The sequence below is a fragment of the Ostrinia furnacalis genome, unplaced genomic scaffold (assembly GCF_004193835.3).
Source record: "Ostrinia furnacalis isolate ACB-3 unplaced genomic scaffold, ASM419383v2 OfSCF2409, whole genome shotgun sequence".
NCBI lineage: Eukaryota > Metazoa > Arthropoda > Insecta > Lepidoptera > Crambidae > Ostrinia > Ostrinia furnacalis.
The window spans coordinates 792,163-820,161 of record NW_021132648.1 but is presented as its reverse complement, the minus strand read 5'-3'; the positions used below and the strand labels follow the sequence as shown (position 1 = coordinate 820,161).

The window sequence follows — 27,999 nt, the reverse complement described above, 5'->3', positions numbered from 1 at the left end:
ATAATTGTTGTTCAGAAAAAGTGGCTTTCCGAACTTTTCCTGTAGATTTAACAAAAAAAGCTCTTGTGGTGTCTACAATTTATTTTTCCGCTGCTCTCTAATAATAATTGTAAATAATAAATACTTACAAAGTGACAATTATTAATGACTTGAGAAAATAATAACCGGGTAAGTGATGTGGATTGTGGATGTCTTTAATTTTGAAAGCTTAGATCTAGCTTACTTTCTTGAACAAGGTAAATTAAAAGCTTCTAAAAATACAATTTATTTTGCCAGTTTATGGTAGTGGAATGGAAAATATTTATTTTATTCCTTACACGTAGTAGGAACAATTTAGGTACCTACTTTTGTTTGATGTTGTATTTTTCATCAATTTTAGCACATTTCCTAAATATTTAAAAGTAGTCATTACATACTATACTATTTATTATTTTGATTATTTTGAAGATAATTATGGCCTGTGATAATTGTGAAAAACATAATATATCTTACATAGTAGTCTTCTTGACCAGTTCTAAAATATTATTGCTAGTTAAGTCGAACACTACTTATAATGAATGAAAAAAATATTCATACTATGCATTTAACAGTGATTTTAAAATTATTAAAGCCAGCTTAGATTGACAACTCTTCACTTTTAAAAAAAAAGTTTTAATTGCAATCTGCAAGATTTTTTAAAAAATTTTTTTTTTATAGTATGGAGTATTCTGGTTTCTTACTTTACCATGCATCCAATTAATCAATAATATAATCATTTGTCAATAAAATTGTACACTTACACTAAGTTTTTTCAATAGATATTTTCAGTGTCTATTGCTGGTTGACTAAATAGTTAAATAAATAAAAAAAATCCTTTCCTTTGTTTTTCATGAAGTTTAATAAGTAGTCGGCTTTGTATAAATTAAGTTTAAATTCAGGCCTGCTCTAAGGACTAGGAAACTGTTGGAGAATCCCACATGACACAACTAGCTGTGCACTGGTATATTGAAAGCATTAAGACAAGTTTTCTAATTAGGTATTTGCAGAAAACTTGGTTCACATCACATTAATGGATATTCACTGCAATAGTTTGTGACAACTTATTTTTTCTTTTAAAAGATTTAATAAATCTCATCACACAGACAGACAGTCTTCATAATGTAGTTGATATTATATTTTTATTTATTTAGATAATGATAATAATTAAGCCTTGAAGAATTCAATTAAGAACATGTTTCAAAGCTAAAAGTTTAAATTTCATTGCATTTTGGTAGAATTTGTAATTTCACAAATACAATAAGTACCTACCACATTAAAATTTATGCAGTAAAAAGTCATTAAAAGGTTAAATAGTGTCATCATATTTATCATTTTGAATAGGCATCTGAATCACAATTTCAGTTGACTTCTAAATTGATGATATCAGCCAGCATCCTCTTAAAATTAGGCACGATTCAGTAGTCGAGATGCGATTTAATTGAATGTCGTCCACTGAACCACACCATCGAACAATCTATCATAGTGTAGAGAGAGATAAGGTCACCGCACCGGGCACGCCGCGGTGCCCCAGTCAGCGCGTGCGTTCACTTGCCGGCGTTGCCTCGCCGCGAATGTACTGATTCAGATTGGCGCGCGCTCTCGTCTAACACGTCACTCAATCGCCTAGTTTTCTGTGATGATCCTGTGTACAACAAAGCTGTAAAAAGCTCTGATCACCCCATTTAACGAAAACAGCAGTGGTATACCTAACTAATATCTGCCAGAAAATCGACGTCTAACGTCCCATGTGAGTAGTAAAAGTAAACTAATAAACTAAATGTATCTAGATCTAAACTAAGTATTCAGCTCAACTTGAGCTTCACATTGAAGCTTTTCTACAGTCTTTTGGTTCATTGTACAATAATTTGTCGTCGTTTTAATTTAATGGTGACTTGTTAATAAAAAAGGGGCACAGCAACTAGCGGTCCATTTGTTTATCGTTTCACCAGATTGATAATGCGAACTGTCGGGAATTAATATTAAACTGAGTCGTATGTACGTGACTTGTGTCTCGTCCTCTTATGTTCTTCTAAACAGCTCTACAAAATGGATCACGACCGACTTCGCCAATTTGCGAGAGTTTTCCATTGTTGTTGTAAACAATAATAGAACACTGTTATTGATTTATTTTTAATATAAGGTCACATGTGTCTATGTCCGTTTAGTCAATCACATTGTTTTTCCTTGGATGGATGACTCAATTTCCAATACAATACATACTACTAAATACCAAGATGTAAAAATGATTTTTGTTTGTAAGACTGCCAGAATGTTTGTTGTCTTGCCCTACTCCTACTAAGTATACTATTATCTGTCCTTTGCTTTCGCCTACTTATACTACAGTCCCTTTAGTTATTAGGACGTCAAACCGGTCCGGATTTTCGTATTCTAGGGTCCAACAAAACTCCTAACATGGTTGCAACAATGCTTTCTAATAGCGTTTATAAAGTCTTCGAGTATAACTAGAACATTTGAAGTTCAAGCACGATTAAGTATCTGCTGACTCATTCTGGGACAGCATACGACCCGAATTGAGAGCACCATGGAATAGGAATAATATGTAATACAACATACATTTTTACAGTAATTTCTCTCTTTAAATAATGTTAAGTATTGTAAGTGTATTGTCGATGATACTGAATAATCATTTTTTATTTCTTTCTTTCTTTCTTCTTTCTTCTTTCTTCTTTCTTTCTTTTTGATCATCAAAACTAAAAATTAGTCACATTATCTTTGTAGATACATTCATGAATGAAACACCTACTAAGTGTCTTCATAAGTCTGCTGGTATAGATCGTATTTTTCTGTTATCTGAGGAATAGGATTGAATTAGTGCTCGAAAAGTCTCCTAAAACCTTTTTGAAACAACAAGACTTGCTTTTAGGACTGTTACCCTTTCAAAGCTTCTAAAAAATGAAGCTCCATTAAAGTCCTAAAGATTAAAAACTTGTTAGGTCTGAGTCAGTCCCACGAAAAGCCAATGCTTTTTCAAAATCTTGTATTTATCTTTGTGAATGCCAAATGTAATGTAAATATGTTCTTGTAATGTATCACAAAGTTCGTCGGACCCTTTTCGGATATCGCAAACACTGACCATCTTCCTCCACGTTTTATGGTTATTTTATTCAGATTTTCTTGTCCGATTTCAAATGTCACAAACACAACACAGTAGCTTTGCTTCTCTACTTATGTTAATAAAGTCCCATAAGACTCCTGTTGATGACTAATATCACCATAATCAGCTTCACAATGCGATGTTATTATTAACTAGGCTAATAAAAAAAACGAACGAAGCAATTAAGTATGCCCCTGAATCTGTCACTTGCAAAAGCTACGCGCTGCTTTAGATCTAAAGATTGCCCTACTTCAAGTGAAGCTTAATTTTACCTAGTTTAATCTATTAATTATCGTAAACTTTAAGCTAAGAAGTAAATGCATAGTTTAGACTTAAAGTACTAACCGGCCACTGCAAACTAAACAAACACAAATCAAACATGAACATTGAGGTGTATCAAGGAAACACGGGTTTAGCGTTAGACAGTATATTGACAACTGGGCGGTCGTGCCGCGATCGGGCGGCGCGTCGCCTGCGCATACATAGATATAAGTACATACGTAGGTATAGATCCACCGCTATAGACTATAGACATTACATATCTCTGCCCTTAATCAATACTATAGGTATTTCGTAATAAACCAGAAACCAGAAGCATTAACCAAGTAAACCAAAATTTTGCTCAACCTTAATTAACTGTAAAACTTATATTAACTATGACATTAACAGCCAGTATACAAAACTTCTAGATTATCTAATCTACTTATTTAAATACAATAAACGGAAACTATAAACCATAAGTGTACGAGTAATTTTAATCTGCTATATAATAATATTCTATTAATAACTAGCTCCAGGGAGAACTCAACATAACTAGGGACACTTCTAATTACAATATAGTTGATACATTTTTTTGTGTGTAAATATTTTGTAAATAACACATAAAATATTTATTATAAGTAATTTTTTAAAGTTAGTTTTTAAGTAGTTATGTAGAAACATTCAAATAATGATAATACAAGTAAGTGATGTTTTATGAATGATATATTAATCTTACTAATATTACAAATGCGAAAGCCTGTAATCCTGTATGGATGTCTGGATGCCAACATGTTTGCCACTCTTTCACGCAAAAACTAGTGAACGGATTTCGATGAAACTTTACAGTATCACTGCCCACAACCCAGAATAACATATAGGCTACAATTCATGACGATCCGTGACAAACCAAATTTCACGTGGGCGAAGCCGCGGGCAAAAGCTAGTACAATATAAAAATAAGACGATAGTAAGTACTTAAAACAAATCTTTGTAACGAGGTGGGTTATTTACTCTGCATTGTCTCATCGGGCGAGCCTGGGGCGGTTCAGGAAGGGGCGAGCGAGGGGGCGGCGGAGTGTCCTGTACATTTCCTTCTATGCAATCCTCAAACCGGTCCACCGACTCACTGTTCGCCGCTTCAGGCGACTTCTCCCTGCTCGAACTAGGCGACCCCTGGCTTTGTGAATTGCCCAAGGTATCCGTGCTTTGACCTAGAGGGCTGGAAGGACAGATTAGTGAACTGCGTTTCCGTTGCTTAAGTTGATCGATGTGTTTGTGTGACTCCCTACCTAACTCATCGATAACCCTATAATCTGTAATTCCTATTTTTTTTGTAACTTTCCCTGACACCCACTTATCGCGCCCGCTGTATTGACGCAGCCAAACCTCGTCCCCCGGGCTAAGGGCGCGCGACCCTGTAGCACCACTTTCCTGTTGTTGTTTTTGGGCCTTATGAACCTTAGTACTCCTATCTGGCCTTAGCGCATCGAGTTTAGTGCGTAACCTACGACCAAACATTAGTAAAGCAGGTGTTTCCCCTGTTGTGCAGTGTTCTGTGTTTCTATAATGCAATAAAAAAGTATTCAAAGACGCATTTATATCAGAGTTGTCCCTAATGGCTTTCTTAATAGTTTTCTTTACGGTTTTTACTGCATTCTCGGCGGCCCCGTTGGATGCAGGGTGATATGGTGCCGAAAATAGGTGTTCCACCCCTATAGACTGCAAAAACATTGAAAATTCGCTACTCGTAAATGGTGGGCCATTATCTGATACTATTTGTTTCGGTAAACCAAATCGTGAAAAAAGATCACTTAAAAACTTAATACTGTGACTAGCTGCCGTACTAGGTACCTGGGTGACCTCTAGCCATTTTGTTCTCGCGTCTACTAATACGAAATACATTTTTCCTAATATGGGGCCTAGNAGACCATTTTATGAAAATTAGAGGAATTGCTTATGATCTGCTATGAATTCTGGAAATGAATTCCTTTTAGCAATGTTGCGTGATTTGGCCTTTTTAGGCCCGCTGCTATGAATTCTGAAAATAAATTCCTTTTAGCAATGTTGCGTGATTTGGCCTTTTTAGGCCCGCTGGTAGAGAAAGTTATTTTATTTATTAATTTGAATTATGCTTGATACACAAAAAATTCAGTTGTAGTTTGTTTTCATATTTCTAAATGATTTCAAAAGTTACATTGAAATAGAGGTAAAGTCCATGGACTATTTATTAAAGTATGATGTATTTATTAACTTGATGAAATATTATATCAATTGTTCATAATATTGAAATTATTCAGTTTAATCTCTCCTTAGTACACGTTACATGTAGTGCACACTTACAAAATAATTATTTTATGTGGTTAAATTTGTGAACATTTCGTGGATTTAAATCCCGCCTGAGGCAATTAGTTTTTTTTTCTCAAAGATGTAGGTTAATTTCTCAGTTATTTCTTTAACACATTAGGTATTATTTGCACAGTTTGCATACAAAATACATGATGTTACATAAAACTTTTAATTTGGTTTTCTCAAATTTAAATGTAAAAAATGTACTTATTGGCGTTAGGTACAATCGGTTTTGGAATTTTTTAAGTAACAACTCTTTTTAGGCTTTCAATTATATTAAGATTGCAATATCCAATCATTTTTTTGCATAATAATAATATTAAGTAAAACATCGTAATCAGTATGTCCTTATACATTTAAATTCTTAATAAAGTTTAAAATTAAGTAACTAAATCATAAAATTGCTAATATCAATTTTATTGCGTTAAAATGTTGATAGTTTTATTTTTACATCTGTTGATTTAAAATTCTTTGTAAATTACAATATTTGAATTGCATAATAATATAATTTAAAACATCGTCTTACTTTTGCTAGGTAGGTGATTGCATCATCTTGCATCGAACCATAATAATAATAATAATAAATAATAAATACTCTTTATTGCACACCACATTGTAAAAAGAAACAGAAAGAAAAGGCATATTAAAATTTGTCGACACGTGTTGTAGCATCAGCATTTTGCGAAATATGAAACCCCTTCTTTATAGAGAAACGAACACTGGATGAGCGTAATTATACANTCATTTAATACCTTCTTAGTAATAAATAGAGCGCAATATTTCACCTTAGACGACTTTCAAATTTAAATAAAATTTTAAAATTTTGAAGTCACTGCGGAGGCAGAAGATATTTATTAAATGGGGTAAAAAAATACAGTTATTTATACTTTCATATAAGGCACAAATCCCCACCTATTAGAACTTCGAAACTAAAAAAAAATTTTTTCCCATACAACCGTGCTCCACCCTCGTGTTTAATGATAAGACGAATTCACTTGATTTTTCTTCGAAAGATACTTATTGTTTTTACATGATTTTTAATGTGTGATGATAATTTGTACCAAAATGTAAGCCTACTGACAGACTGGGGAATAATGATTATGAAAATTCATAATTATTATTGTATCTATATGAATCACTTTTAATCTTATTTTTGAAAATACGTCAGACCTGAAATTCTTTATCAATGCATTGTTTTATGATTATTGCATTATAAAATCATTTTTTCACTAATTACGGCTATTTAACTATCTCCATCAGAGTAGGCTGTGACGAGTAGAATATTTTTACTATAGAAAATGCTGCCGAATTTCGCTGACGTGTCGCCTTCTACAAACGTTAATGTGGTCGAAGGGCAGCCGGAACCTCCAGAATCTGTTACTCCTGAAGTAAACCCATCGCATGCGGCCTTAAAAGTGGTCAGGTCCTTGGCAACAATTTTTTTTTTTTTTGTTTTTTATAATAATAAATCTTTATTTCATTACCAGCGGAATTGCTTATAATTAATAATGATCGATGCCTCCTTTTAAGCTTAAAGAAGCCTGTGCCAGGAGACATCGCTCTTCCTTGGAATATTGTGTGTGCGTAAATACAATTCAATAGTAACACACATGCTGATTGGAATTGTTGTGGGCTCGATTCTTCAGGCAACGGTCAGATTTCTTCCTGCTGGTGCAACTGCTACTCATATTATTTTATGCGTTATTGGGGTAAGTCTATTACTGGAAACGACTGTTAATTTAAAAAAGTATTGCCAGTTTAGTGCCAGTGTAATTCATTATTTTTCACGTTCCATTTTCCCAGCCACTAATTCAGCACAAGTAAATAATATGTTTGTATCTTCAAAATTGGTCTCTTAAGTTTCTCATCTCCATATCATTTATGTCTCCATATCATACTAGCTGCTGTAACTAACGCCAGATCGTGTTTGGTATCAGTTTCAAATGCTGATGAAAGTATCCACTGTCTGGCCCCAGACAGTTGGTGCTCTACCCTGAGCCTGAAGCACCAGCGCTGATTGCACACGGGTCTACAGATCATGGGCTCCGTGCTAGCGCTGGTTGGTTGCTTCATCAAAATCTTCGATGTGGGCGTCAACTTTACCACGTACCATGCACAGTTTGGTAAGCAAAAGGAACATCTTCTCATTTTGGGAAAGCACTCGGCGAAATGTATTGAACATTTCCGAAAGGGGTGATGCTGGTGCTCAATGCAAATCTAACATCAAATCCTTTGTAGGTATTCATCTAACATAGAATATTTAGTCAAGTCCAAAAATTAAAGCTCTCGTTTAATAATTCAATTAGTTTATGTGTTGTAGATTAATGCATAATTATGCATAAGGTAACTTTCTCCCACAGCTCTGGCGTCCATGATCTTCATAACAGTATCTCTGGTCAACGGAGTAGCATCTTTGTACGCGTACGAACTCCGCAATTGTATCCCCGGCATCCTTTCAAAGCCGACACACATCTGCTTCGGCGCCCTCACCCTCATCACTGCTTCCATTTCCTTGGCCTTCGCAGTCAACTACGTCTGGTTCGTTGCTTTTCTCACCACAGAATATGCTGACGCTGTTTTAGTCATGATTGGCGCATTAACTACGATCGTCATCATCAATCCTTTCCTTACTATGTACGCCAAATTTAATGGTGCTATCAGTAGCTAACATATCAATTACAGTTTTGCAATTCATGGACTTGGATTGATTTGTCAATGAAGAACTTAATTGATTCTATTTATACATATATCGTCATCATGTGGATATTGCATGTCATATTCAATGATTGGTCGAATATAGTTTTGTCTGTCTGTAGATAAACAACAAAAATGGAACACTTAATTTTATCAGAGTAAGGTTAAGGCTTTTTCTAGGATTTTTTCTGGTAAGTATTGTGAAAATATGTTACTACCTAACTCCTTTTACACATGATCTGAATTAAATTGTTTTTTATCTGTGATTTAATTTAATCTTCCTAGTTAATATAAACAATTACTTAGCGCTTTAAGACTAATAAATTAATAAATGATGATGTCTCGTCGTTTTATTGGGATTTCGATCAAAAACAATAATAAGGAAAATAATGAGATCTCAAACACGGATTTACCCTCAACGAATGAATACCTACTTCTCTCTATCAGCATCTTTAGGTCAACTTGCACTCTCATCCAGATAACCAAGATACAATAAATTCTGTTGTCATGTAGGTATGTTGTGATAACAACGTCTTTATAATATTTATCATTGAAGTCGATTTCGAGATGTCACTATCAAATGCGATAGGTATTTTAACAAACTTCAAAGGGCTTATTAAAAAAGTTACACGGGCGTTTAACGCTTGTTTAAATTGAAATTAATGTCATTTTAACGTCCGTTTAAGTTTTTTGTGATAACTCGACCAATCTTTAGAAAGTGAGCGCTAAGAGCACCGTGTATCTTATTTTTTGAGGCGGATTTTATTTTTATTTTAGAAGAATAATATTGTTATCATTGTATTAATGATTAGACGGTTTTTACGTAAAATTATCTGAAATTCCTTAGAATAATTACCTACGATAATTGATGTGATTAAGCATTACCTACATTTTTTTATCTGGTTTATCATAATAATTAAGATTATATTCTAAGCATTTTAATTCTCATTCGGCTAACAGTTAGTTTCTTTTTAGGCTCGATATACATATAATATCCTTTTGAGCCCGTGAGTTATGGTTAAAACCGAAGACCATAGGGACTTCGAGTAAAAATAAAGAAAACATAATAATATAATATCTTTGATTAATGAACTCCACACGTGCCACTGACTGATATAAGTCTTATCGTATTGACATAAGTAGTTTATCATAAGCATCCCGATAAAGCTATAGGAAGCTATATTCGAAGACACAACATAACGATTTTCAGATTTTTACTTGTCCACTGTTAAAGAGGATCAACAAACATGAAACAGCCGTTTTCTACAAGATTAGCTTAGCTGTCACTATTTATGTCAAAACTCAAAGTTTAATCAGTATTATGAATCTCTGTGACTGTTGTTTTATCCACACCACATTATACATACAAATTCAAACATACTCGTAGTTCGAAGTAAACAAATATCGAGTGATATAACAGAATATCAAGAGAAAACTAACATTTGCGATTGTGGCGCACACAATAAAAGCAGTAACGCAGTTCGATTGGTGCAGGAGCGATTGCAGGTAGGCTCCTGTAGGAAGACCATCCACAGAATTAACTTAGGACATTTTTAAAAATAATTTTGGTTTCTACAAATTTTAATAGAATTGAAAGTTTCAGTAGAGCCTATTCCGATAAAAGTCATGAGTCAAGGACACTTAAAAAAATGTTTTCTGATAAGTTTCTCAACAAATACTTATAGTTGCTCTACTACCACATTAGGGTATACAAATATATCAGACCATGATAAAAAGTTACTGCAGTCTAACAGAGAGTCATCATTCATCATCGAGACTAAAACTATACAGGATGGGCCCTAATGAAACACAATCAGCACTTAGTCAGAAGTACCTGGAACATGAATAACTAAAAGCACCTAAAAGTGACGAATTTGGGTACAATTTATCTGGATTATGAATTAAATGCCTATTGTGACAAACCTGTGCACAATCAAAAGGATGAGATAAAATTGTTTCGTCGTTTTATAACAATATCCTGTCACTGAATTGGTCACCCTGGTCACCTATCTTTATGGCATCAGCGTATAAAGGAAGCCTGCAAGCAAGAGTAATGGGGCTCGATACGCACCACGTGCTGTGCTAATGTCTGTATGTGCATGCGTTTACGTACGGAGGCACGTCTAAATAAACACTGCTGCATCTTATGTTATTGTGATAGAAGTTATTTTGCAACAAAAAATTATAGGATGATGTGATGTCGTATGTACCTTCGATCGTGCAGACTTTGATAGTGAGGTGTATCAAGGAAACACGGGTTTAGCGTTAGACAGTATATTGACAACTGGGCGGTCGTGCCGCGATCGGGCGGCGCGTCGCCTGCGCATACATAGATATAAGTACATACGTAGGTATAGATCCACCGCTATAGACTATAGACATTACATATCTCTGCCCTTAATCAATACTATAGGTATTTCGTAATAAACCAGAAACCAGAAGCATTAACCAAGTAAACCAAAGTTTTGCTCAACCTTAATTAACTGTAAAACTTATATTAACTATGAAATTAACAGCCAGTATACAAAACTTCTAGATTATCTAATCTACTTATTTAAATACAATAAACGGAAAACTATAAACCATAAGTGTACGAGTAAGTAATTTTAATCAGCTATATAATAATATTCTATTAATAACTAGCTCCAGGAAGAACTCAACATAACTAGGGACACTTCTAATTACAATATAGTTGATACAATTTTTTGTGTAAATATTTTGTAAATAACACATAAAATATTTATTATAAGTAATTTTTTTAAAGTTAGTTTTTAAGTACTAGAAACATTCAAAATAATGATAATACAAGTAAGTGATGTTTTATTAATGATACATTAATCTTACTAATATTACAAATGCGAAAGCCTGTATGTGATGTCTAGATGCCAACATGCTTGCCACTCTTTCACGCAAAAACTAGTGAACGGATTTTGATGAAACTTTACATTATCACTGCCCACAACCCAGAATAACATATTATGACGACGGCTACAATTTATGACGATCCGTGACAAACCAAATTTCACGTGGGCGAAGCCGCGGGCAAAAGCTAGTACAATATAAAAATAAGACGATAGTAAGTACCTAAAACAAATCTTTGTAACGAGGTGGGTTATTTACTCTGCATTGTCTCATCGGGCGAGCCTGGGGCGGCTCAGGAAGGGGCGAGCGAGGGGGCGGCGGAGTGTCCTGTACATTTCCTTCTATGCAATCCTCAAACCGGTCCACCGACTCACTGTTCGCCGCTTCAGGCGACTTCTCCCTGCTCGAACTAGGCGACCCCTGGCTTTGTGAATTGCCAAAAGTATCCGCGCTTTGACCTAGAGGGCTGGAAGGACAGATTAGTGAACTGCGTTTCCGTTGCTTAAGTTGATCGATGTGTTTGTGTGACTCCCTACCTAACTCATCGATAACCCTATAATCTGTAATTCCTATTTTTTTTGTAACTTTCCCTGACACCCACTTATCGCGCCCGCTGTATTGACGCAGCCAAACCTCGTCCCCCGGGCTAAGGGCGCGCGACCCTGTAGCACCACTTTCCTGTTGTTGTTTTTGGGCCTTATGAACCTTAGTACTCCTATCTGGCCTTAGCGCATCGAGTTTAGTGCGTAACCTACGACCAAACATAAGTAAAGCGGGTGTTTCCCCTGTTGTGCAGTGTTCTGTGTTTCTATAATGCAATAAAAAAGTATTCAAAGACGCATTTATATCAGAGTTGTCCCTAATGGCTTTCTTAATAGTTTTCTTTACGGTTTTTACTGCATTCTCGGCGGCCCCGTTGGATGCAGGGTGATATGGTGCCGAAAATAGGTGTTCTACCCCGATAGACTGCAAAAACATTGAAAATTCGCTACTCGTAAATGGTGGGCCATTATCTGATACTATTTGTTTCGGTAAACCAAATCGTGAAAAAAGATCACTTAAAAACTTAATACTGTGACTAGCTGCCGTACTAGGTACCTGGGTGACCTCTAGCCATTTTGTTTTCGCGTCTACTAATACGAAATACATTTTTCCTAATATGGGGCCTAGAAAATCAACATGTACCCTGGACCACGGTTTGTCAGGCCACGGCCACGGGCAGGGCACGTGTCGCGGAGGCGAGTCGCCTTCCGCAGCGCACACCCGGCAGTTTCGGCACATCGCTTCGACGGCTTCGTCCATTCCGGGCCACCATACATAACTCCTAGCGAACGCCTTTGTTTTCACTATACCCATATGACTCTCGTGTAACTCTAATAAAACTTTTGATCTACATTCCTCTGGTACTACTACCCTGTGGCCCCACAAAACACAGCCTAGCTCTTCATATAACTCGTGCTTGCGGTTAAAAAAGGGCTGAAGGGCTTTAATTTCGTTTTCAAAAGGCCACTCACTACGAATGTAACTAAGTATTCGACTTAATAATGGATCACGACTAGTCTGCCTCTTTACATCATTATAGTCTAACAACATTGCATTATGGGCAAAATGTAAATAAGTTAGTTCAGGTGAGAGTTGTTGTTTAAAAGATGGGACCGCTGGTAAGCGAGATAATCCATCCGCCCCGTTTTGTTTTGATGACACATATTCAATATTATAAGTATAGGCGGATAACTTTATTGCCCATCTTTGTAACCTACTAGCTGCCATAGAAGGTATACCTTGTTTTGGTCCGAAAATAGCTACCAGAGGCTTGTGGTCCGTACGTAAAGTGAAAAACCTCCCATACAAATACTGATGTAATTTTTCCAAACAAAAAACAATCGCTAATGCTTCGCGTTCGATTTGTGAGTAATGTTTTTCTGCGGAAGTAAGTGCACGGGACACATAAACGACAGGCCGCTCGCACTCACCTGATTTCGCCATCGCGCCGTCTCGCTCACACTCCGACCTCTGACTCAGCACTCCACCTATACCATGGGCGCTTGCGTCGCAAGTTAAATATAAAGGTTTGTTTGGGTCGTAATGTGCTAAAACATCGGCGCTAATTAATATAGACTTAATTTTCCTAAAGGCCTCTTCGCATTCCTGACTCCAATGCCAAGATGTCCCTTTTTTTAATAAATTGTATAAAGGTGCAAGAATTGAACTTAAATCTTGTACGAATTTGGCATAAAAATTTATTGTTCCTAAAAATGCTCGCAATTCTTTTATATTAACTGGCCGGGGTATATTTAATATCCCCTCCACTTTTTCTGGGTCTACCTTTATGCCTTCAGCTGATATTATAAAACCTAAATATTTGACCTCGTTAGTAATAAAAGTGCACTTATTTTTTTTTAACTTCATTCCACTACTGTGTAGTCGTTGAAGTACTTTTTCTAATACTTGAAAATGACTAATAATATTGGGAGTACCGATTATTATATCATCAAGGAACACTTCTACATTTGGCATATCATTAAAAAGATTTGACATGATGCGTTGAAAAATACCTGGGCTCGAGGATAGACCAAAAACTAATCTTTTGTATTTAAATAGCCCTTTATGAGTGTTTATTACCGTTAAGTTTTCTGGGTCCTCCAGCTCCACCTGGTTGTAAGCCTGGGTTAAATCGATTTTTGTAAAAAATTTGGCACCGTTCAACTTAACTAATAAATCATTAATTCGCGGTAATGGAAATCGATCAATCTTAAGCACCGGATTTAACGTGACCTTATAGTCGGCACAGATACGCAGTCCACCGTCCGCCTTACGCACAGGGACCAGGGGAGTCGCCCAGTCCGCGCAGTCCACCGGCTCGATGACGCCGTCGCGCAGCATGGCGGCCAGCTCGGCCTCCACGCGCTCGCGCAGCGCGAACGGCACGGGCCGCGCGCGGCAGAACACCGGCGTCGCCCCCTCGCGCACCTGCAGCCGCGCCGCGCCTCCTCTGAACCGGCCCAGGCCCTCCGTGAACAGCTCCTTATATCTGTCGAATAAATTTGACAGTTCTTTTTTATGGTTCATGGAAATATTGCAATTAATTTTATTTTTTATAACATTATGCAATAGGGGTATTTGAATTTTTAATTCAGAAAGCCACTGTCTTCCTAATAATGAAGTGGTACCACCCTCTATTACAAATAATTCTAATTTCTTCGAGCTACCTTCATATTTTACTACTGGATAAATAACTCCCAAAGGCAATATTTTGCTACCATCATAAAATTTGAATATTAAATTAGATTTTTCTATAGGTATCCTGCCAAAATATGTATCATATGTTTGTTTACTAATACAAGAAACTAAAGACCCCGTATCAATCTCCATAGGTAATTGAACCCCATCTACTGACACAAGTAAGCTTACCGCCTTGTAACTGTTTAGACTGAGTTGATGTAACTCTTCTTCAACAGGCCAGTCCTCTTCTCCCGATTCAGCTTGCTCGTCGTCTCCGTACCGTGGCGCCTGGTCCAACCGGTCTGTACTGTTGTCCGCCGCATGCACGTGAGCCACCATGTTATTCCCGCTGGCCCCGGTGCCTCCTTGCCGTCGCTTCGGGCACACTCGCCGCAGGTGACCCTTCTGCTTGCACCCTCCGCACACGAAGCTGCTATACCGGCAACTGTCGCTCCAATGGTCTTGCGCCCCGCACGCATAGCATTTTGTTTTCGAGTTGTCTTGTCCACTGTGCCGCCCGCGTGTGCCGCCGGCCCCGCGCGCCTGCTGGCCGGCCCCGCGCCCCCGCCGCGCCGCCACCACGTGCACGGGCGCGGCCTCGCCCTCCGGCGCGCGCTCCACCGCCGCTGCATCCCGCTCCGCGGCTTCCATGGCACACGAAATTCGAACAGCATTTTTGTATGTTAAGGGGGTGCAGCGCCGACGAAAAATTACGATTTGCTAGCCGAGATAGCGGTGGCGCAACGAACTAACACGATCGCACACGAACTACTTCACAGTGTAGAGACAAAANTCGTATGGCCTCGCTTCGCAGTCCACAAACCAGTTGGTCCCGTAGGTTTTCCTCCAATACTGCCTTGAACTCACAATATTTCGATAATTTCTTAAGTTCCGAAATGTATTGTAAAATAGTTTCTCCCCCTGCTTGTCGTTTTTGACGAAAATGGTATCGTTCTGCCATAAAAGACGGTTTTGGGTGCAGGTGATCTGCCATCATCTTAACCACCACACCATATTCTTTAGCACTAGGTTTATCCGGGCTCGACAAATTGCTTAGAAGTTCGTAGGCTTCGTCCCCCATCGCCGCGATCAAAGTGGGTAGCCATAACTCTTCTTTTACGCCGTTAACTTTGAAGTACATTTCTGCTCGTTCCACGTACATAGTCCAATTTCCCGATCTCACATTGAACTCAGTCAATTTACCGATAGACATTTTAGCACGACACGATACGATTGCAGACCGCCACAATTTTTCTGCACGCGAAATAAATCCTCGTTAGCCAGTGAGGTGTATCAAGGAAACACGGGTTTAGCGTTAGACAGTATATTGACAACTGGGCGGTCGTGCCGCGATCGGGCGGCGCGTCGCCTGCGCATACATAGATATAAGTACATACGTAGGTATAGATCCACCGCTATAGACTATAGACATTACAAACATGACCGAAGAAACTCTGTGCAGATTCTGCCATAAAGAAGAAGAATGCATGTTCTCTGCTCATGCGGCCCGCTTATGAGCAAAAGAAGTATCTATCTCGGGCGACACATCATGCACCCGGATGAGATAGCAGATATCACGCTCCAAAGAATCTGGAAATTTATAGACTCAACGGGACTAAGCAGTGAACTCTAAACACAAGGGCCGCCACAATAGATCAAACCTGGTCGAGCTGGCGCAAATGAAGGCCCAAAAATAATAATAAATGCATAGTTCATGACGTAAACCATAGATGACTTTGTCTGCTTCGTCCATCACACTAGGTGCTAGCCTAGGAAGTTAGGAACTGATTCAGCTTAACGGATAAATGGTAACAAAGCACCTATCCAGTTAGGTATTGTTACAGCCGAACAATGAAACTTATGCACAAATAATATCGGTGCGTCCGTTCTCACAAATAAACGGTTGCTGTAAACTGCCCAAAATACCGTAAACAGTCAATGCCCGGCCGGACACATCTCATGCAGTTGTTAAACTTTGATAACATCACAAAATTCTCATATTACACACAGGATGTACAAGAAAACGAAGTTATTCTGGGGAACATGCTTCTTATGCGTCATAAAATTTGGCTTGGCAAAAAACATTGCCCCTGATAGCTAACACACGTCGCTTCTCTGCTTCTCACGTAGATACAAAATAGTAAATGTTTGTGTCTTTATCGAACTGAAAATCTTAACCAATGTCTATTGATATTCTATATTGGTAATCATTGTTATACAACAGGAGAACATCTAAATAAATAGTGACTTTCCCTAGAGAGCTCGATGTCTTTTTTTTTTTTATCCACAACGAGGAAGCTCTTGGCCTGTATCTCACCTGATGGTAAGTGATGATCAGGCCGAAGTTGGATGCGAGCTTCGCCCGGAATCCTCAATCACTGAGGAACTGGCTATCTTACCTCCAACTGCCGGAACACAACAATGCTGTTAACATTGTTGTTATGGCGACAGACTTAGATAAGATGGTGGTAGCTAGCCAGGCGGACTTAGAACAAGCCCTACCACCAACCAAACCGAACAGAAAAATCTGCCCCCACTGGGAATCGAACCCGGGACCTCTGCGTCTGAAGCAGGTGGTCTTACCACTAGACCACAGAGGCGGTTAAACGTGCGGTTCTACTGTGTAGTCTAGGTAATGGACAAAGTAATTTCAACGTTAAAGTTTTGATTTCCACTCCACTAATTTTATATGCATCTTTATCGAATCTTTAGTTCATAGTAACTTCTTGGTACACCCTTTACATACGGGCATAAATGTTCCTTGTCTAACTGTATTCTTTTATTTCAGAGAAAGGCATGAAAATGGCTCTCCAAATGAACTTTCCGTGTTTACTGTGCTGTATAATGGTTCTAAACGTCCTAACATGGACCAAAGCAGAACTCTTTACGGCCATATCAGAGGTAGAACCCTTGTTGGCGACTCACAAGAGGATAATAGACGATCTAGATGACTACATCGCCAAAGAAGAGGAACGACTGATTACTTTAAAGAAGTGAGTATGTTTTAAAACGCCTTGATTATTTCTTCACTACTACTCTACTGCACCCGAAGCACGAATAAATTTTGTTCTCGTTATGGGGATGGTAAAGTTTTTTTTGTATGAAAAACAAAATAGCGACGCGCTACGATAAGGAATACGATGTTTTGTGCTCTATAAATGAGCAGTGCCAGTAGTACAGACAAGATTTTATAAAGGATCAAAATACTTGACAAATGTTTATTTTTACGACATTCATAAATTAATGACAAATGTTACAATTAACGCTTTTAGCGACATTCATAGATTAGGCTTTATTAATCTAAGACGACATTTGACGATTAATAATTTGCTATACTATTTTTAGGCATTTAAATATTTACAAAAGGGAGCACGAAAAGGCGATGGATGACATTCCGAACTATTTGGGGAACCCCATCAACGCCTTCACGCTTATAAAAAGACTGACCACAGACCTAGACCTAATAGAACAGAGTATCAAAATTGGAACAGGTAATATTTACGATAATTTATTGTCTTTATTAGCACACTAATATTATGTACGGACGACAGCACATCAACCTAAACACAGTGACATCTTATCTCGTTGTAACACAGGCTATTTTGCAACAAAATTGTATAACTTGATGTGCTGTCGACTGTACAATAATTTAATGTTTTTATTAGCACACTAGTAGCTTTTTAGTGATAATAGCCTCCGGTGTAGAATTTCATCTGCTTTATTGGTTTATCTAATCATCTCGTATTTTTGGTGTCATTTATGTCAACATCTCAAAATTGAATTTTAAATATTATATTGTTTAGAATACTTCCCACTTGTTTAATGTTCCATTCGAATTATTAATTTATATGGCTAAAATTATTTATCAAATAACTCACAGTAGTTATTCTGTAATCCTATATTTTTATTTTATAGTTTTTAGCACTTTAATAAAATTATATTATCAACTAATGATACTTAACACAAATTAATACGTAATTTAGTAATTCTAACATACAGTATTGGTTGTTTCAAAAATCGATGTTGAATTGATAAACTCGTAATGTAGCGAGAGAGGAAGAGCATTATGTAATATTTAGTTGGGATGTGCAAGGCATATGATGCAACCAACTCCCCACGATCCTACCCCGTTTTGTCGATTTCAAATAATAACTCTCAAACTCATGAATTCGTGATTATCTATGCTTTATAATGACGTTCGTGACGTCCTTATAAGGCCACGCGGAAAACCGTGCAAGCGCAAGTCTACGTGATTAAGCATTCGCAAGGATTAGACTTCAGACTTCTAACAAAGTGGATTATTATGACTTCTGTCAATTTAATACAACGATATGAATTTGGAATGAAAACGGGTTATGGTTAATATTTTTGGCCATTTGTAAATGGATAGTAGTATCCTGACCGTTTAGTGGTGGTAACTTCTAAGTAATTGAAAAGTTACTTTTGTGCCCAATTGATTTTGAGCATTATGAATCCCATCGATAACGTTGTGCCCTGGAGATTAAAGATATCCCCGTGAAACTACTCAGTTGCCCAGTAGGCCTAGAATGCGCGCCGCGATAAGCGGTTATTACGCCATTTTATTGATTTCGCCCATACTTTTTGACGTCTATACAATATATCACGGCGCGCATCCTAGCCCTGCTGGCCATATCAGTTTGGCAATATTTTTTTCTTGGCTTTCGCAGTTTGCGTTATAAATCTTCATTGATGGAAATCATGTTTTGCTATTTGTGTGTACTTACCCACATCTACCTCGAAACAATACTAACTTCCACCACCGCTTATCACAGAATACATCAAAAACGTCACGATGAACCATGACGACGTGAAGTACCCAGCCTTGGAAGACCTGACGGGCGCGGCGCAGGCGCTCACCAGGCTGCAAGAGACCTATCACCTTGATGTCCATGAGCTGTCCGAGGGTATGCTGAACGGAGTCATTTACAGGTACCTACATCCATGCCATGAATCCAAATTTAATGTTATATGCGGAATTATATGTATGCCTGTTACGTTTTCAACTCTAAAGTGCTGCTGTTGAACTGATTCTAAATGTATGTATTGTCGATGATACTGAATAAACATTTTTCTTTCTTTCTTGATTTTGATGAATTCTGGTAAAGAAAGAGATAGTTATAAGAACATAGCTACTTATGTCGTAAAAATAAATCTGACATAATGAGAGAAGAACTTTCAAGGTCTTGAATGATAGATTGAAAACCACGCAGAGCTAATGCTTGTACGCTGTGAAAACCTAACATATCAAAAATGGTTTGCAATTTAATGGGAGAATAAAGTAGCTAATATAAAATGCATAGAGATAATTTGAAATTTAAATTTTGCGACAAAATTAAGTGTCATTCCAAAATATGGAATTCCACATGACTAACAAGACCAAACATTTTGACCTTTTATACACAAAAAAGCCTTATTTGCATACTAAACATTACTCAACAGTGTTTGAGTCAAAGAAGTTATTTTGTTAGCTAAATACAACTCAGTTACTTACCGAAGTTGACGTCGAAACTCGTTTCTGCGTGCGACCGCCCACGTCTTCATAAATATACTTTAAGTTGCTTAACTGTATTATCTTTATGTGTTCATTTCTATGATTAAAATACCTTTTTAAATGTCCCAAGGACTAACCAATGATTTTAAGATGTCATTGACACTATTAATTGAAACATTAGTATATTTTGGAATGTTTAGATACTCTATTTTATTCTGTCTTGAACAATGTTGTCCGATAAAAACACGTCCGTTTAAATCAATTTCATTCATCAGCATACAAATGTTATTAATGAGATCGGTTACGTTTGGACGTCTTCTGAACCCATTTTTATGATTTTACTAGCTTTTAACCGCGGCTTCACCCGCGTGAAATTTAGTTTGTCACAGATGGTTATAAATTATAGCCTATATGTTATTCTGGGTTATAACCAATAATACTAAAGTTTCATCAAAATTCATGCAGTAGTTTTTGCGTGAAAGAGTAACAAACATCCAGACATCTATACAAATTTTCGCGTTTATAATATTAGTAGGATGTATTGAGATAAAAAAAAGGTTCAAGAAAAGGATAATGCCAAAATCCAACGTAATAAATTAAATGTCGGGTATGTACTTTCTGTGACCGATCAAAACCCACGCGCCTTAAAGCTGCGGACAAAAGCTTGTTATTTCAATATCGCAAATTTTATTATACTAACGGTTTGTATTTAGGTACGTATATGATTCGAATCTCAATGAAAGTCAGTTCATTATCCCATTAACACATATTTTATTGTTATCTAATGTACCTAAACTTCTTATAGTCCACTTATCTTATTTTTATAGTTAACTTATCTTATTTTTAGACTCGCTAATAGTTTAATAAGCGCACCTTATCATACAAAGTTACAAACCAGACTTCCTTTGATGAAGTAATACTGACGCTTTAAACTATCAACGATTATATTCATATTAGGTCAACATTTCGGACTAACTTTTAAAATCCAGTACCCAGATCGGACTTAAGTGGCTTTATTTAACTTTGCTGCAAGATTATTCTATGATTCATTGATTCAAGTTTGATCGAACCAATGTCTTCAAAGATTTTTGACAAGAATCTAAAATTATTGACGAGACGAGACCCGCTCTCATCATCATCGTTTCTCTATTAATGCATAATACAGAGTCATATGCATTCCGTCCGTTTCAATATTTATAGAATGACAATTTTAGTTTCCTTATTTTGCGGTTTATATGCGGTGCCTTTAAACTTAATATGTGGGAGGAGGATATAATTGCTTATTGTTTAAAGACATTTATTCTCATAAAGACAAATTATGCCACTTGCATGAGCACAGTCTCAAACACCTAGGTATTCGTGACTATGTGCCTCGCTAGCCGCCTCTTGAATACATTGAACATGTCAATATTTTTAATGTTTATGAGGTTGTGGTTATTTTCATTTTAGCACTCCAATGACGGCGGGCGATTGCTACGAGTTGGGGCGAGCCCTTTACAATGAGAAAGACTTCAAAAATGCTTTGGCGTGGATGATGGAGACGCTGCGAAAATACAAAGCGGAGGAGGAGAACTATTACTTCAGCGAAATCGATGTACTCGAGTACATTAGCTTCTCGCATTATTTGTTAGGTTAGTATCGATATACGTAATTGCATGCTGTATACCCCACTAACGCGATTGAGATTTGAACTAAATGCGAACTGGACCAATTGAGAATTGGAGGACAGTTGGACATTTTGCTAATTGAACATTGGGACACAATGCACCCAATCGAATTTGTCAGATTTCTATGGCGGCTCCCAAAGTTTGTCACGGTTGGGTTAGGACCTTAGTGGTTACAAATTACTATGTATAAGGTTTTCAATCTGGAACGTATTAAATCTGCGGTTGCGTCTTGAAGCTTGCTTTTACTGGGAGATCGAGTTTCACTGAGAAATAGAAACTTTGATAAGTAAAGTTTCTACAATTGATTAATATTATTGTACATTGACACAGACTGTAGACTTTTAGTCAGCCGATAGTTGGGCCTGATTCTAATTTCATATTTGTCCATATTGATTAACAGCCTAATCCTACTATCGGCCGATAAATAGTCTGTAGTCTTCGGCTAGGCTTAGGGGCCATTAATAAAAGTAAAAACTTTTTTGTAGGCGACGTCAGAGTCGCCTTAGAGTGGACCAAGAAGCTTCTGGAGCTGGACCCGAAACATCCACGAGCTCCTGGGAACATCCCGCACTACCAAAAGACGATCGCCGAGCAAGAGGCGAAAAAGTTGCTGCGACTACGTGGGGTAAGTGATTTAATTGAAATATTCGCATTTAGGGTGTTTTTAATATCGTGTGTATTTCTTTATCGCGCATGCGTGACACCCGTTAAGTGACCATTTCATGCAAGTATTTGTGGTACCGCGTGCGCATTCCACGCATTACAATAAATACTTGTATGAAAAGGACTCATGCGGGGAATCCCGCGTCCTTGATGAAATCCGCACGATATTAAAAACACCTTTAAGACATTAGTGCTATGAAAATTTCCATTTAGCTATCCATGGATGAACAGTGTGGTTTGCATAGTTGGAAAAGTTTATAAGATTTAAAAAAAAAGATATTGCTACTAATCTGAGGCGCCAAAATGTCCTTGTGACCCTTATAATAAAAGGTTGAGTACCACTAATGATGTTTGAGCTATGTAATTTACAGAAGCATTTATTATTGCTGAGAATCACGAAACGAAACAATGAAACGAGTGATGAGAAAATATTTTAATTCTGTTATAATGTCACAATGCCAAACCTCAAGTCGAATTAACATTTTCAATGGCGCGTTGTGCAACGTGATTATTAGCTGGAATCGCATTTACCCAGCTTTGTCTCTGATATCTTGGAAAATGTTAAATATCACGAAATGGTTATTGTCTTAGTCTAAATGTAAAATATTTATCCACAAAAAATATCGGAGAAATATGTCATAGAGGATAAGAAACGTGACATGTTGCGTGTCGTGTGTATCGTACGACGTCACGCGACTTCGATTTTCAATTGTTTTTTATGGATACAAGTTCCCGTAGACAAAGTAACATGTGACAAATAAAATTTCGAAATCGCTACGGCCTTTTTTTTGTAAGTAATCACTTGGTTCATGAAGCGATTTCGGAACTTATAGAATCTACTGTCACCAATGTTAGTTTGTCCTAGTGATTAAAATATTTCTTCCAAATAGGTCTACAGAAAATGATTATTCTTTGCAGGACTTAGGAGATGATTCAGAAACCCAGAAGGAAACGATGTCAGAAGAATTATCAGAATACCACAAAGAGAGAACGAGTTACGAAATCCTTTGCCGCGGGGAAATGGATATTCCTACAGAAATAGCCAAAAGGTTGGTGTTACGGTCGACAACACAGTGACGTCGTATCTCATTGTAATACAGTCTATTTTGCAACCTAAATATCTAGTCTGATAGGCTGTCGCCTGTACATAATAACGTGTTTTCTTATCTTAATTCATAGACGTTTCACAAAGAAATGTTATATCAGAAACATTATTTTTAAAAGATACAAATTTCTGCAATAAATAACTAAGCACTAAAACTTGCTACCATTTTTCTTCAACTCTTTTGCTTAATGAATAAATTAGTAACCGATTACTTTGAAACATGTCTCGGCGGCGAGTGTAGCGTGTAATTTGTCTTCGTGACAAGCAAATTGGAAGGATATTGGATATTATAATTAATTCGCTCTCACATAAATCAGCCTATAACCAATAAATGTATTTGTATTGATTAAGCTTTGCAAAAGAATGTTTAACACATAAAAAGCTATATGATTAAAGCCATAAAATGTTTGTATGAGACCCATTCAGCTAGGTAGGCGGCAGTCTATTGACTTCAAACAACAAAACATTTAGACAGCCATGGGCGTAGCGTACCCATGGATGCTTCTGCCATAGGGAATAGGGGGGTGGGTCATATCCAGCTTCTGGCCTAGATTTTTAGGTTAGATCGCTTGATCCTTGAAAGCGATTTCCAGCAAATTTTTAATTTTTTTTAAATTCTGTTGATTTATAATAAAGTGTTTTCTTGAAAATGTCAAATGTCAATGTTGGCAAATGTCATTATGGTAATGTCATGAATGATATTTATAAATAAATAAAACATTATAGGTTACATTGCCGCTACCTCACGGAGAACCACCCCTTCCTGCGTCTAGCGCCTATCAAGACAGAATACATGTATTTCAACCCCGACGTAGTTATATTTCATGACGTCATGAGCGATGACGAAATACACTTCATACAAGAGGCTGCTAAACCAAGGGTAAGTAAGTCAATAAATAGTAAACAATATGAATTACCTAATACTCAACGCCTGAGGTGCGAATGTTATACAAAATCTATGAACGAAGAGAGTTTTTACACCTCGTAAAAAGTATGTCAAGTGATTGGTGTGTCAATATGCTTGTAGGCCTCTAAATAAGCATGAAATAGGTACTTAAGCATGTTTTTTTTATCTCTTAAACTTGTTTAGCCTTGACATTATCAAATCACAACCCATCCAATGCTTTTCTTTTTCTAAAATACCTCAGTTAAAGATGTTTGAAATCTCGAGACGTCAGGCACGCAAAAAGGATGCGTTATTCGTCCTCAAAAAACGTTGCGTTGGCGCCGCGCGGATGATGAGCCGACGATACTCGAATGTTTTGTTATTGCGTGACAGACGACAATGCTCGAATGACGCTAGTGTGGGGTTTATTTTTTCAATTACTAGTCCGATTTCAATAATTTTACCACAGATCGTACCTATATGCCTTTTTTATGAAATAATTTTTAGTTTATAATCATGTCTATTGCCTATTACAGTTCAAGCGAGCCGTGGTCCACGATCCGAAAACCGGCGAGCTAGTCCCCGCTAACTACCGCATCAGCAAGTCGGCGTGGCTTCGCGACGAGGAGTCGGCGGTTATTGAACGTGTGTCGCAGCGCGTGGCCGACATGACCGGCCTTAGCATGGACACGGCTGAGGACCTGCAGGTGGTCAACTACGGCATCGGAGGTCATTATGAGCCACACTACGACTTTGCTAGAGTAAGTACCGCTACAGCAAGTCGACTAGACTATAAGGTTAGGAGCTGCGCGTTTCTTGCATAATGGACCTCAGTATGGACACGGCCGAGGACCTGCAGGTGGTCAACTACGGCATCGGAGGTCATTATGAGCCACACTACGACTTCGCTAGAGTAAGTACCGCTACAGCAAGTCGACTAGACTATAAGGTTAGAAGCTGCGCGTTTCTTGTATAATGGACCTCAGTATGGACACGGCCGAGAACCTGCAGGTGGTCAACTACGGCATCGGAGGTCATTATGAGCCGCACTATGACTTCGCTCTAGCGACTTATTCTAGTAAGTACCGCTACAGCAAGTCGACTAGACTACGAGTTTAGGAGTAGCGCATCTGGTATGACCGGCCTTAGCATGGAAGCAGTCCTCAGAAATTGCAGGTGGTCAACTACGGCATCGGGGGGCATTATGAACCGCACTACGACTTTTCTAAAGTGAGTTCTATTTGGTTTTCATAAATGCCTTTTTCCTGTGATGCGGATTTCGGCACACGTGCGGATTTCGTCCGCATGCGCACATAATTTGGCACTAAGTGTATTTATTCCATTGTTTACGACTTTATCTATTTTCTAGTACCCGTCGTAGTACAAACTTTGCTTAGTTTGGGACTAGAAACGTAGTGTAAAATGTCTAAGGATATTTATTGTTATTGTTGTCGCATAACGTAATAAAGAATTATGTAATAAATGGGTTTTCGAAATGGGAGACGTATTCAAATTCAAATTCAAAACGTAGTGTCAAGAAGGTACAGTGGCTTAATGAAAAAACCGAAGATCAAGCATTGCGGCGCGCTTTGTGATAGGTTTACATCTAGCAGTGGACTGTCATAGACTGAAATAATGAAAATGATATTTAAAATGTTTGAAAAATGCGATGTGTCAAAGTTATTTTAAACAGTATAATTGCATTAATTTTACAGAAACAAGAAAACGCCTTCAAGAAATTCAGCGGCAACAGAATCGCGACAGTGTTGTTTTACGTAAGTTTATTTCAGAGCAATTCATTTATCGTAGCTTTTCATTTTGATTTGCTAACTAGTGCGATTTTGCTTTAAAATCATGTAAGTGTAACATGTTGTCGACTTTACATGTATTATTTATAAATGAAACCACTGTGCATACGCCCATATTATTCACAAACATTACTATGAGGTCTCACAGTGCGCGTGGGCGTACAGGGTGACACACGAACCAATCACAAAGCTCTATTCAACGCTGTGCGTTCGATTTGCTGCTTCATTTAAGCGAGCATCGTTTGTGAATACGGGCGTTAGTTTCGTAGCTTAGCTTTTATCTCGCCCACTACTTAGCTGAATTTGCTTATGCAGACTAAAGTCCAGTCCGTGAGCACGTAGAATTTTGTCCAATGACCCCTAGCTACCCATCCTTATCGCTCGCGCGTAATAATATTTCTGTCGCGACTGTGCGACTGGCACCCGCAGTGAGTGTGCGAGCGCGATAGCAACAGAATTACGCGCGAGCGATAAAAATGGGTAGCTTGGGGTCATTGGACAAAATTCTACGTGCTCACGAACCAGACTTTAGTCTCAAGCAGATTTCAACTTTGGCCTTTTAAAACTCTGCAACTTGTCAACAGATGTCAGACGTGGCGCAAGGCGGTGCGACGGTGTTCACTAAGCTGGGGCTTAGTTTGTTCCCCGAGAAAGGCGCGGCGGCGTTCTGGCTAAACCTACACCCGTCCGGCGAGGGAGACCTGGCCACGCGACACGCCGCCTGCCCGGTGCTGCGAGGTTCCAAGTGGGGTGAGTTAATACTATTACTGTTTTGCTACTGAAAATGGTTCTAGCTAGACCAAAATCTAAACTAAGGTTGAGTTGCACCACCTATTTTTGACCGTAACTGTAACCGGTGTTTTTGTATGGAATTTGACAGATTTTTGACGTTTGTCAAAGTTAAAGTAAGATGGTGCAACCCAGCCTAAAAGTTCGGCCAAACCAACGCGATTAGCCGGCGAGCAGCCATGGCGCCATCGCTGCACGTCGGCTGATTGCGTGTGATCGCGTTGGTTTGACTGAACCTTAGGTGTAGCTTAAACTTAACCTTCACTGGTTGGGTTTTTATTTGGCAGTCAAGCTGTATATCCTGACTACATAAGAGTTGCAGCGGTGGGAATTAAAGATGGGCATAGTCCCTTTTAAGTGTAGCTTAGTTCTAATAATCATTCATATTTCATTTTATGTGACCACTATTGTATGGATTTGTTGCTTAACTCTTAATCTACAACTATTTTGTGCCGTCCGAATTGTATGTTTTGACCTTATGCAAGCAGTTTTGATAGTTTAACGCGCGTTAGTAGCGTTTGCAACACTACAGAAGCGATGCCAACGCGCTACTAACACGCTACAGCAGCGCGACTGTATCGATGCAAACGCGCGACCGTGTCGGACGACATCAGAGAGAGAACGGAGAGAGGGTAACTGAATCGCGTTTATGTGAGCGCTCCATCTTCCCCGGCACCGCTCGGCCCTCGCCAGTTTCGTGCCCGCAGACTAACATGTCAAATACTTAACATTTTCAGTGTCAAACAAATGGCTTCACCAAGGCGGGCAGGAGTTGTTGAAGCCTTGCAACTTGGAGTACCAAGACGAGAGTATGACCCGCAAGATCCCCAAACCTGTTCCCAAGACCTCCAGATAGAGGGCTCCACCACCAAACATAGTGAAATTTGAAGCGCTAAGGTAAATGTGTTCAACTTTTGTCGATGCGAAGACGAATCGCGAAGTTTTTTGTCTTTATATCGTCACCACAACTCTAGTTGTAAGAAAGACAAAGACTGTGAGGCAATCGTTCATTCATCATCAGTCACAAATGTCACTGTCAATGTGAAATATT

At 38.1% G+C, this 27,999-nt stretch overlaps 3 protein-coding genes across 4 annotated transcripts; 2 read left to right on the top strand and 1 right to left on the bottom strand.

Moving 5' to 3' along the window:
* Positions 1-2: 2 nt before the first annotated feature.
* On the top strand, positions 3-27,999 carry PH4alphaEFB (prolyl 4-hydroxylase subunit alpha-1). 2 transcript variants are annotated; one of them, XM_028308259.1, is made up of 12 exons: positions 3-168; positions 17,307-17,511; positions 17,864-18,009; positions 19,312-19,468; positions 21,480-21,661; positions 22,183-22,322; positions 23,279-23,409; positions 24,192-24,345; positions 24,888-25,112; positions 26,067-26,126; positions 26,744-26,909; positions 27,686-27,999. In XM_028308259.1, the coding sequence occupies exons 2-12, from the start codon at positions 17,315-17,317 to the stop codon at positions 27,802-27,804; spliced, it is 1,677 nt and encodes a 558-aa protein (XP_028164060.1). In that variant the 5' UTR covers positions 3-168; positions 17,307-17,314; the 3' UTR covers positions 27,805-27,999. The 2 variants fall into 2 exon arrangements, with proteins under 2 accessions (XP_028164060.1, XP_028164061.1); XM_028308260.1 differs by lacking the exon at positions 3-168 and adding an exon at positions 1,556-1,765.
* Positions 7,039-8,533, top strand: LOC114355445 (uncharacterized). Its single transcript, XM_028308286.1, has 3 exons — positions 7,039-7,158; positions 7,776-7,863; positions 8,101-8,533. Exons 1-3 carry the CDS (start codon positions 7,039-7,041, stop codon positions 8,406-8,408), a joined length of 516 nt encoding a protein of 171 aa, XP_028164087.1. The 3' UTR covers positions 8,409-8,533.
* On the bottom strand, positions 14,226-15,199 carry LOC114355425 (uncharacterized). Its single transcript, XM_028308261.1, has 2 exons — positions 14,708-15,199; positions 14,226-14,327 (listed from the first exon to the last, which is right to left on the bottom strand). The coding sequence occupies exons 1-2, from the start codon at positions 15,167-15,169 to the stop codon at positions 14,322-14,324; spliced, it is 468 nt and encodes a 155-aa protein (XP_028164062.1). The 5' UTR covers positions 15,170-15,199; the 3' UTR covers positions 14,226-14,321.

Excerpts from the sequence above, each read along its gene's own strand:
- LOC114355445 (XM_028308286.1), top strand. The coding sequence starts at position 7,039 with ATGCTGCCGAATTTCGCTGACGTGTCGCCTTCTACAAACGTTAATGTG. Across the intron at positions 7,159-7,775 it reads CGCATGCGGCCTTAAAAGTG|ATCATGGGCTCCGTGCTAGC; the intron begins GTCAGGTCCTTG and ends ACGGGTCTACAG. Across the intron at positions 7,864-8,100 it reads CACGTACCATGCACAGTTTG|CTCTGGCGTCCATGATCTTC; the intron begins GTAAGCAAAAGG and ends TTTCTCCCACAG.
- LOC114355425 (XM_028308261.1), bottom strand. The coding sequence starts at position 15,169 with ATGGAAGCCGCGGAGCGGGATGCAGCGGCGGTGGAGCGCGCGCCGGAG.
- PH4alphaEFB (XM_028308259.1), top strand. The coding sequence starts at position 17,315 with ATGAAAATGGCTCTCCAAATGAACTTTCCGTGTTTACTGTGCTGTATA. Across the intron at positions 25,113-26,066 it reads CACACTACGACTTTGCTAGA|AAACAAGAAAACGCCTTCAA; the intron begins GTAAGTACCGCT and ends TTAATTTTACAG. Across the intron at positions 26,910-27,685 it reads GCTGCGAGGTTCCAAGTGGG|TGTCAAACAAATGGCTTCAC; the intron begins GTGAGTTAATAC and ends TAACATTTTCAG.